Below are 12061 nucleotides of genomic sequence, written 5' to 3' on the forward strand. Positions count from 1 at the left end.
TATGTTTTTGCAGTACGTTTGTTGTTCATAACTTTTATTCTTTACATTTGTAGTGCAACTACAGCTAAATTGTCAGTGTTAATTCAAGTCCCGTAGTATTAAATCTAACATAAGTTTCTCAAATTTTCATGGGTTCTGAGTTGAACTAGCACTTTGGAAAGTGTTAATATCATAACCTCCTTGTAGTGTAAATTTTAACATTCACATTTTTTCACACATGAACGTGTACGTTTAACAATATTGTGATATTTCTGTGTACTTTGGGTGTAAATTTCAGGTATTTATTATTTTACTTATTAACACATTCTACTGCACTTTTCATATTAATATATTGCCACCTCTTATTAAACACGGTCAAGTGTCTCAGGGTAAGGATGGAGCCAAGAGACAGATGCAAAGCTAAGATATACCCCGAGCTAAAAATCTGCCCTCCACCCTTTATAATATACCATTCCCTGCCACAGACAGAAGGTGACCAAATTAGTGGATACCTTCACTCATGGTGGAGAAGTGTTTAGCATCAAAAACAACAATAATCCACCAGAAACATGAGCAAAGGAATCACAATAATGATCGCTGCACAAATGGCAACATCTTAAGTCACCTGAGCCAGGGTTGGAAATGAACTTTTTCGCCTACCCACCACTTTGGCTTATGGATCAAAAAAATCTACCAGCAACCCACATGTTTTTACTGGCCACTTTATTTTAACAAGCAGAGATAAGATAATGTATGAAATCAGAAATTATAGTATTTAGTATTATAGTATAGCATTCAAGGTCTTTTTTATCAGACGAGATCAGTACATTCCAGTAAGTGAGAGTCAGTGAAACAATGATCCAAACGGTCTCATTTATACTGTGTTTTCAACCAGTTTGTCCTATACCTATCCATGCAAACATTTGCTGTGGCATGAAGGGCCACTGTACATCTATGGATGTCAGACTTCAGAGAACTTAATATTTTGTACCCAATACTGCAATCTCATGCCAGAATTCAGGCCTTGCTTAACTATCTTGTGGATAAAACCATCTGCTTCAAAGACACCCTTAGCAGGTAGCTGCAGTACTACTCATACTGTATGATGCTCAGTCAAACCATTCCAGCTCACAGCCCACTGCTGACTGTTTGACAGCAGGTCTGACATGGGGGGAGGGGGTCCTTTGGTTAGTTATAGGTCGTTTCCACCGAGCAGTTCGGTTCAGTTCAGTGTGGGACGGCACGCTTTTTTTGGCATTTCCATAGTGATTAGGTCTGCTTGGTTCTGGTCTGCTCAAAATCCATGATATATCTCCACTTTGGGTAAATCTTAAATCTTAAATTAACGCTAAATGCGTCGACACTGTCAACTGACTCCAACACGGAAGACCATTTCACTAAGAATGGAGTTAAAATTACACTTTGGGGGGTTAGTAACACTGCATTAGTGTTGGTTTTAAGCATGTGCATCAATTCAGAATAACTAGAAAATGTTCCCATGTTGGGCCTATAAAAGTAAAACCATATTAGGCATTTGCTCCAGCTGCACCCATAACCTCAGTTTTGGAGCACTTTTCACCATTATTAATTGTTGCTAGGTTACAAATGTTGACTACTACTCCCTTGCTATTCATAAGATGTTTTTTCGGTTGCTCCATACATTTCTTATTTCCTTTTACTCAAGAAGACATCAAGAAAGCAATAATAAAAAAAAGTAAAGCAATCATGATAGCATTTAGACCAGCTGAAACATATCCTATCAATTTCTTCAGCTGCCATTGTTGTTGACAAAGCTGGTATCAGAAGTCCTGCCCCATCTTGATTTTGATTGATCAGTGAAGGATTAGTGATGATGGCACATGCTGTGCTGCTGCAAAGTTGTAATTTTTCAAACTGAGTGCTGTGGTGACACTCAGGACACTGAATGCTGAAAACGCTGAACTTCACTGGATTTGAATTGGAAGTGGGAACTGCCAGTGCAAAAAATAGCAGCTATCAAAACAGGCCTGAAATAGTGTTGGCCATTGCTCATTATTCACCTTTTGCTTGCCAACAAAGTCATGCAACTTTAACACTAATAACAACAGCTTAGCAAACTAGGAGGCAAATTAGGACCTTTCTAGCCCATGTCTGCTTACTTGATGACAACTAACAACCCTGATAATGAGCGGATAAAACCTGAACCAGCTTAGTCTTTTCACAGGCAGGCAGGGAGGATGAGTGAGTTTGCAGCTTCTTATCCCTGCTTCTATTTTTCTACTTTTACAGGTTGAAGTTAATCCCTCCTTGGACATGGCTGAGTCTGACTTCCAGAACAACGTGATGCGTTGTCGCTGCAAGTACGATGGAGCTCGAGTCTATATGTTCGGATGCCATGCAGGTACAGCGTGAAGACTTTGTGGAGCAACAAATGCTCTAATTCACCCAACTTGGTCGCAACTAGATTCTTCACTATTGTGATCCAATTCATTTCTTTGTCTGTTTTCATCAGGTGATGCTTACAGTGCAGAGGTGGAGGACTTGTTTGATCACCAACGCCAGATCTCCAACAACTTCCTGTGAATTAAGGAACAAGCAGTGATAAGGACAGAACAACTGAACAACTCCTCACCACACCTCATCATGGCGGGGAATGACATGCCAGTAACTTAAGAGATGAGGCTCAGAGGAAGGTTTGGGAGGGACCTAATATAACCCCTTGACTTGTCATCCACAATGCCTGCTCCTGTTAGAAAATCAGGGAAGTAACAGGATGAGGAGGAAGAGAGGAAAAAATAGAAAAAAAACAAAAAACAAAAAACTTTGCTGTCACAATCAACATGTCCACAAAATAAAACATAGAGTAGTTTACAATCTGAAAAATGTGCCTTGGAACATTTAAGTTTATTAACCTTGATCAAAACCTAACTACAGCTGGAAAGTAAAGACATGAAGGCACATGAGAATAAAATCATTTCTACAGTGCATCACCAAGTTGTTGTCCATGTTTCATCTGGTCACAGACTGCCCCTGTTCATGCTCCCTTGTGCTTTCAATGTTCATTTTACAAATGCAGTATTTCCTGTTACAACTGTGTGGTTTTTGGTTTTGAGTGATGACTTTTTTTTTATTTCATGGTGCTACTTTGCCTTTTTTGAATAAATATTGTAATGTATTGCAAATGTATTGTCATGTACAGTTTTATATTACCTCTCTGGAATATTGTGCTTTAGGTTTAATTTATGCAGAATTTAAATGTACTTTTCAGTGGAATCTTGTGCCTTTGTGGCTTTGTTATGTGTTGTCACTTTTGCTACGAGAAATATTTTCACTTGTTTGTTTTTACATGTTTACCATCAGTGACATCAGATGAGACCTGGTTGTACCACGTTATTGCGCCTTTAACAATACTTGATAATGGTAGTGAAAGAATAAAGATCAGATTGACAACTGTATGTTTATTTGAGACATGGTTATTTAACTGCAGTTTACTAATGCAGATGATAAAGATGATAAATCAAAAAAATTGTTTAAATCAGCATTGATTGAGGCAGGACACTGAGGCTATGTTAACACTGCAGTTCATAGTGACCAAGATCTGATATTTTTGGCTCATATGTGACACTTTCCAGCTTTTTTTCACAGTGTGAACAGCAAAAGTCACATTGAATCTGATCTTTTCATATCAGACTCAATGTTAACCTTGCAAAGCAGATGGATACGTCCGTTTCCTTGTTTCTCACTGGCAAATCCATCTGAACCGTTTGGGCCTGGTTAGAAAGTGACAGGACCAATCAACGATGAGGGGCAGTACTTTCAAGCGCAGCGGAGTCGTGACATAAACGAGCAGCAGCAAGAGCTGGGGCAGTTATGGAGGAAGAGATTAGCGCGGATGCTGCTAAAGCGCCAGTTTTATCTGAACTTGACGACATCTTTTAGTTAAAAGAAGAACAAAGAACAGCAGTGAGTTGTTTTTCTTTTCAAAAACGAAAAATTCGAGTACTTACATGTCTATAGTCACCTTGTTGCATGTTATTCCTCAGTAGCTGTGCACACGCAGCTTGATAGTGGCTACATCACGCGCTTTGTTGCTCTGATGTGACAGACAAAACGTTCACCCAATCAAACTCCGAGTTTTTTTCTAAGCCTCTGCCTTTTCTCAAACATTTCCTATTGAAGCTTTCCTAGATGGATGAGTGAAACAAATTCATCTGGCGTGTCAGGTTAACTCAGTTTTGACCTGTAAAGCCGATGGGTTTGCCAGACTCCATCTCTTGTACTCAAAGCTGTTTGCGATGGCTGCCTCCAGTGTGGCGATTAGCTCAGATATAGCTGTAGTATAGCATCAATTTAACAGAACTTGACCACATTTTGGCATGAAATAAAAAGTTTTAAAAAGCACTAAAACTTTTAATGATGGGAAATATGTTCTTTGCTTTTCTGCCAACCTGCTTCAGGATAAATTTGTGAGAGTTACAAGGGGGAAGGGGTTAGTTGTGTGAGTGGTGGCCACGGTGGAATTTTTTTTAGAATAAGATAACATTTCTTTATTTAAACAAGGGCAAAGTGCAACACTGAAAGCTTTTTGTGACCGAACATATGTTTTCCCTCTTCTCTTGGTCTGCTTCAGCATAGGTTTAAGATTGTGGGGTGCAGGGTTTGCTGGTGTTCCCAATGGCTGTTGCCACAGTAGCCGTTGGCTCGGATGTAGCTGTAGGAAAGCTGCAGTCTAATGGGAACTGCATAAAATTTATTTTTAAAACAAAAGGAAAGAGCAACACTGAAGGCTTGTCTCAGCAGAGAAGACTTTTTTTGCACGTCTCCCAGGCAGCCTTGGCATCATTTCTATTCACAGAGAAATTTTGCCATTGATAATGTATAATAATAATAATAATAATACATTTTATTTAAGGGTGCCTTTCATGACACTCAAGGTCACCTTGCAAAAGTACAAAAAAGTGCATTAAAACAGGCATAAAAACAGGAATATAAACAAACAGTAATACAATAGACAATGCAAAAGATCAGAGGGAGTAGGAGAGTTTGAACAGATGGGTTTTGAGTCTGGTTTTAAAGAGGGGTAGGGGAGTCAGTGTTGCGAAGGTCGGGGGGGGGGGGGTTCCATAACTGGGGAGCCAAGCGGCTGAATGCTCGGCTCCCCATGGTGACGAGGCGAGCAGAGGGGACAGAGAGATGGACAGAGGAAGAGGATCGGAGGGTCCGGGTAGGTATAGAAATGTTAATGAGGTCAGAGAGGTATGGAGGGGCGAGGTTGTGGATGGCTTTGTATGTGTGGAGCAGGATTTTGCATTGAATGCGGTATGTGATGGGGAGCCAGTGGAGCTGCTGCAGGATGGGTGTGATGTGATGATGTATGGCAACAGTACTCTTTCAGCTCAAAAACTGTCTCAGAAACCATCTATCTGGCATGTCAGGTTAGGCAACTTTCATATGTGGTTCTAAATCAAAAACAAATCAGATCTTTTGGATTTCTACTGCAGTGTAAACAGCCAAACAAAAACAATTAGATCTGAGAAAAGACCAGAGTTGGGCGTTAAGGCCTGCAGTGTGATTCCCTGCTAGACTTAAAGGTACAGTTTTATTTGCTTTGGAGCATTTGGAGGAAGAAAAATTATAAGTAGGCCTACGTTAAAATTTGGGTTTAATCACCTGAAACTGTGATTAAAATTGTGATCAATTTAAATTGTTTTAATTTCAGAAACTGAAAATAATTTTTTCAACTTTACATAAAGAGTTTCCCAGACATGGACTCTGCCATCGTGGACTTTTGCATCTTGCAATTTTCTACAGTACCATAAAAGGGACAAAATAATATAGTGTCTGAAATAACTTAAATGCAGTACAGAGCACTTAACCACAGGGCGTTAGTATTGTCTCAAATTGAGTCCTGCCATTTTGCACTCACAGGAAGTGACAACATTTTAATGGCCCTAGTTTTTTTCTTCTACTCTTTTTTTTTTTAAACTGCAAGCTGCTAACAGACATCAGGCGATTATTTGAAATTTGATGGCTATTTAAATCACTATTAAACTAATGTAACTTCTATTTCATTGTAACATTGTTTAAATGAACTCCTTTAGCCTTAAATACCATTTTTCGGATTGAAATGTGCTACCATTGCGAGTAACTCATTAGCTACCTAAAAGATAATAATGGTAGCTTGGGCGCTAGCATGCTAAAAGTACAATATTTGCTATGTTACCTCACCAACATGCCGTTCTTTGGGTGTGCATCGTGTCTATTCTTTCCACACTCAATTCTTGTACAGTTTTAATTGTGCCAGTATTAGGCCTATACTGCATTTGAGTATACCTGTCCATGTGAATGAACTTTGCACTAATGCACTCAAAATATGTTATATTTAGAACAGAAGTATGCAATCTGGGACACAGTGACAGATTCCCATTAAAAAAATCCACTGGTGTCTATGTTTACTCCAGAAGTGAGCATTGTATGTAGAATCTGACAGTCAGATATCCCCAATATTCCCAGTTTAACACACTGTACCTTTAATGCTCAATTGACATGTCACCATGCTACTGAAGTTAGCATTAATGGTTTTCCGTAAGGCAGGCTTTTAACGACAACCTTTGACTACAGCTAACATTGATGTCCCACTGTCGAAGAACAAATTTCTAAGTTGAAAAGATAACACGATGAGCTAACGTTACAAAGCTAAAGCTGGTCATAACCTTAGCCATGATTAACAGCCGTGACAGTAACGTTATGTACAAAATTTGCCTGTAGGTGATGATCTACATGAGCTTACTGACATAATATACTAGTCAGTTTGCAGCAAACTTTGCTAACACAGTGTTGCCTTACCTTGGAACAAATGTCCTCCTTGCTAATATCCTTTAAAGTACCTATAAAAAGTATTCACTCTCTTGGATATTTTACTCTTTAACTGATTCTATGAATCAATCATGGTCAATAGAATTTAGCTTTTAGACCAAAAAAACCCCAAAAAACAACAACAACAAAAAAAAACTATTTAGTGTTGAAGTGAAAACAGGTTTCTACAAAGTTCTAATAAAAATATGTTATGTAAAATAAGTGACTGCATAAATATTATTAAGCTTGTAACTCCTTCAGAGTAGTCATGGGTGTCTTGGTGGCCTCTCTCAGTAGTCTCCTTCTTACAAGATGGAGGAATAATATTATCCCGTTTCAGTTGTAACAGATGATATTTACATATTTTAATACCCAAAATGCCCTAATAATCATAATTAGAATTTCATTACTATGCAAAGTCCAGCTCACAGGAAGCCACACCCACATTTTATGCAAAGTATTATTGGGGCTTAGAAAATGGTGAACATTTGTAGAAATGTCAATAAAACTACAGGTAAATAACAACTTTAATTCTTTTCTATGGAAGTAAGATGGATGTCCCAGTGCTTAATAGCTGCAGAAAAGGTGATTTGCTCATATCATGGGATGGCAGGGCTTAGCAGAAGGTAAGTTCTGATTTTCTTCTGAATTTGTTGTTTGTCTGAGCACACTTCTTCATAAATGCGGTCTGAATCAGACTCTGATGCTGGTGAATATCAGTGGATTCACATTTGAGGGTGACCCAAGTATGATACGAAAATATTAGATTTCAATGTGAATAATAATAATAAAAAACAAAACAAACAAACAAAAAACCTGGGTTAATAATGATAAGTTGATCTGCTGCAATCAGCTGATCAAATTACTGTCATGGCACTCAACCAATTACAGCTTATTCTCTCATCTTTGTGGTCCGTTTTAATGTGACTTCCTTCTCATCAATCCCTTCTTTATTGATTCTGCAGTATTTGCCCTTTCTTACCTCAAGCTTTTGTTGCACCATCATAATGTTGTTTATTTATTTAGCATTTTACTCCTGGGAAAGTCCAAGCACTTAGCGAGCTAATCCAGGATGCATCTTTGTACAGAACTTTCATTTCCAGGTAATAATATCTGTTTTACAATGAATGGTTAAATCATCATGTCAAAACAGACAAAAACAATGCATACAGCAACTCTGCCATACTTAAAGCCCTGTAAGCTGATAAAAAAAACTTATTTTAGGTTTATTGCATGACAGGCCACTATGTTATGAACCACCAGGTCAAGTTTCTGTCATGAAAAACATCTCTAAGTTTATGATATTAAGCTTCAGAATCAGGGAATATGAGACAGTAAAATCTGCTCTAGGATGGTGTGGGCATGTCGCTTAAAAGAGCTGAAGCCACACCCACTCACAAGAATTACATGTTTCTCAAAAAAAAAAAAAAAAAAAAAAAAAGAAAGCCTCTGATCAGAGCGCAGCTGCCTGGCTCTAGTGAACAAAAGCATAGCATGAAGCTGGCTGTTAACTTTAAATGAAAGCAGTGACATCGGTTAACAACAGATTGCACTGAGGTGAAATGCTGATTTACTGCTGATTTAATATTGTTGTAGCGTTGGGGGGCTGGGTAATTCTACATCAAGATCAGTGATGTCACAGGCTCCTATATTTACCCTGCTCAAAATAAACCAATCCAGGAAAGAGGTTAACAACTTTCTAACAGTCTAAATCAAAAATTCAGTCACACGTAGACCTCAGGGTTTTAACATGTTTACAGCGACCTCATTCCAACATACACTATATTGCCAAAAGTATTCGCTAATCTGCCTCGACTCGCATATGAACTTAAGTGACATCCCATTCTTAACCCATAGGGTTTAATATGATGTCGGTCCACCAGTTGCAGCTATAACAGTTTCAACTCTTCTGGGAAGGCTTTCCACAAGGTTTAGTAGTGTGTTTATGGGAATTTTTGACCATTCTTCTAGAAGCGCATTTGTGAGGTCACACACTGATGTTTGACAAGAAGGCCTGGCTCTCAGTCTCCGCTCTAATTTATCCCAAAAGTGTTCTATCGGGTTGAGGTCAGGACTCTGTGCAGGCCAGTCAAGTTCATCCACACCAAACTCTCTCATCCATGTCTTTATGGACCTTGCTTTGTGCACTGGTGCACAGTCATGTTGGAACAGGAAGGGGTCATCCCAAAACTGTTCCCACAAAGTTTGGGGGCATGGAATTGTCCAAAATCTCTTTGAATGCTGAAGCATTCAGAGTTCCTTTCACTGCAACTAAGGGGCCAAGCCCAGCTTCTGAAAAACAACCCCACACCATAATCCCCCCTCCACCAAACTTTACACTTGGCAGAATACAGTCAGACAAGTACCGTTATCTTGGCAACCGCCAAACCCAGACTTGTCCATCAGATTGCCAGATTGAGAAGCATGATTTCGTCACTCCAGAGAAGGCAACTTCACTGCTCCAGAGTCCAGTGGCGGCGTGCTTAACACCACTGCATCCGACGCTTTGCATTACACTTGGTGATGTATGGCTTGGATGCAGCTGCTCAGTCATAGAAAGCCATTCCATGAAGCTCTCTATGCACTGTTCTTGAGCTAATCTGAAGGCCACATGAAGTTTGGAGGTCTGTAGTGATTGACTGCAGAAAGTTGGCAACATCTCTGTTTATGTGCCTCAGCATCCGTTGACCCCGTTCCGTCATTTTACGTGGCCTTGTCTTGATTTTATACACCTGTGGCCATGGAAGTGATTGGAACACTTGATTTCAATTATTTGGATGGGTGAGAGAATACTTATGGCTACATAGTATATCTAATGTGTTAAGACACAAAGTTTGGATTTCAATTAACAAGGACTTTAAGTTATGCTAGCCTATCGAGGATACTTTAAGAGACTCTGCATGCCTGTTTGAATTATGGGGGTGCTAGATGCTAGATTTAAGCTTAACATTAACATGAGTGAGTCATGCCAGCTGTTAAATTCACATTTAGTTAAAGCACTTTTCTTTTGTTAGCATTAGCTTGAGTGGAGAAGAGCCATGCTAGTTGCTAAATTAGGCTATTATTACACATTTAGCAAAAACCCTATTCTACTGTAATACTAACATTTATGGAAAGAATGATCTTAACTCCTATTTCACAATAAGCAAAAGTAACATTCTTTTTGTAACACTATAAATGAAAACATGACAGTTACTAAAGTACTTAGCTAAAATGCTACATTAAAGAAAAAGCATTGCTATTGTTATTTTAGCATGAGCTGAGAACAGTTGCTAAAGCACTGTAAGGGGCTAGTCTCCTTTGTTAGCATAGGTGGAGAAAAGTCTTTTAAGAGGCAAATAAGCAATTTCCCTATTATTAGCATTAGTGTACATTAATTTTTATCACATATTTTGCTGTATAGCCTATCAGTAAAGATTTTTAATAGAGTTTGTTAAAGCCAGTGAATTTAATCCAGGCTACTATTTGTTTTTACATCATTTACAAACTTGTAACACATTTCTTAAACACAAACTGCTGTACTGCAGGGACTTTGAGGGTTAATCAACATGCCTAAAATAGTCTTTTAGAACATGTTCCTGGAAAATTGGATAAAACAGGTAAATTTAACAATATCTGTTATGTAGTTGCTCTGGTTGTATCGACTCATTTGATGAGAAAGTAGATTTGAGTTTTCCAAAAAGAAGAGTGTGATGCAAGAAGTGTTAGCTGACGGTTGTTGGTGCTTGGACACAAAACACCCATACACCACCAGTCTTTTATTGTGGTGGGACTTTGGTTATTCCTTCACTTGAACCATGCCTTACATATCATTTGCTCCATGACACGGCAGTTTGTCACTGCAGCAGGTTTAAAGGCAGAGTTAGCACATTTGCTCAGTAGTGGTTTGTGTTTTAGTAGTTAATCTTACGATTGTGTGCGAGGTACCCAGCAGGCTGCTCTGCGGTACATTACCTCCTTGTGAAGCCACAGTAAAGCATGAGATTATAGGCAGGGCTCAGATCTCACACGATGATGGTAAAGTGCTGCAACAGCTGTATGTGTCGTTCAGCAGGAAGAACAACAGATTACAGGGAGGTCCACCGCTGATCCAGCAAACTCCAGTCAAACTGCACACTAAAAGTTGTGTAAGATTATTCCAAAGGATGCCCCTGGTGCTCTGGCAAACTGAGAGCTGGCTTCAGCCAATGAAACGATAACAAGGGTAAGAGGATTTGAAAAATGGGTTCTTTGGGAACACATAACTAAACCACTGGGAGGGAGCATGATATGTAAAAGAGTTGTAATCTTAAAAGTGATGACAAATCAGCATGTGGTTTAAGAAACAAGATTTTGGTGCCCAGACATCAGCAAGTTGGAGGATTTACAGTAGGCTATACTCCAACTTTTGAATTCTACATCAGTGATTCTCAACTGGTGGGTCAGGACCCAAAAGTTGATCGGAAAGCTTTGAAGGCAAGTAAATTTCAGTCTTTTTCTCAAGATTTCATTTTGATTATCTCATTTTCCTGGATAATACAGCAGGTTATCCCAAGATAATGAGGAAACTTTCCATGCTGTCTTCGGAAAAAATGGAGTAAAATAAAATGTATGCATACTTGTCCTTCTGTAATGATGTACCTTAAAAACAGTTCTTTTTTGGTCCTGTTTCCTTAGTTCCATTTATGCACCAAACTGTAACATATTTTGTTAAATACATTTAAAGGGTTGAACATTCTGAATAATTTGGGTTGCAATTTTCCTTGAGGAAGTGGTGGTGGTGGGTCCTTATGCCCAGCCAGTTGAGAACAACTTTTCTAGAGCATTGGTTCCCAACCTGGGCCCTGGGACCCCCTGTGGGGGCACCAAAGATCTGGGGGGGGGGGGGCAAGGCTTTGTCTTGTGGTAAGGAAAACATGCATCAGCTTTTTTAGTGTTTGATCAAAAAAGCAATTAAAATCTACGTTGATTGGTTGACAGCAATGTCTCAGTTTTTCTTTTTGTGTGGGTCTTGAAGGGGCTCAGCTTTTTTTAGGTACAGTAAGAAAGACTCCAAGGAAAAATAGTTTGGAAAACACTTCTAGAGAATTAAACAAGAGTCCCAGAATACAAAAAGGCATGCAGTATAAAGTAGTATATGAAAAAACTCAAGAATGAAACAAGCTTCACCTTCATATTTCTGTTTTTAAATGTCATTATTTATATTTCCTGGTTTGCACAAATTACTATACAATGAAAGCATAAACTTTATTTTCTAAAGAATCCTCCA

At 38.8% G+C, this 12061-nt stretch overlaps 1 protein-coding gene across 1 annotated transcript in view; it reads left to right on the top strand.

Moving 5' to 3' along the window:
• LOC121508320 (lysyl oxidase homolog 4-like) overlaps positions 1 to 2541 on the top strand; it is a 39372-nt gene extending 36831 nt beyond the window's left edge. The window contains exons 14-15 of the mRNA XM_041785084.1: positions 2248 to 2359; positions 2471 to 2541. Of these exons, the coding sequence (XP_041641018.1) occupies positions 2248 to 2359; positions 2471 to 2541 (183 nt within the window). The remainder of the gene's footprint in view (positions 1 to 2247; positions 2360 to 2470) is intronic.
• The last annotated feature ends 9520 nt before the right edge of the window (positions 2542 to 12061 follow it).

This window comes from Cheilinus undulatus, linkage group 4 (genome assembly GCF_018320785.1).
Source record: "Cheilinus undulatus linkage group 4, ASM1832078v1, whole genome shotgun sequence".
NCBI lineage: Eukaryota > Metazoa > Chordata > Actinopteri > Labriformes > Labridae > Cheilinus > Cheilinus undulatus.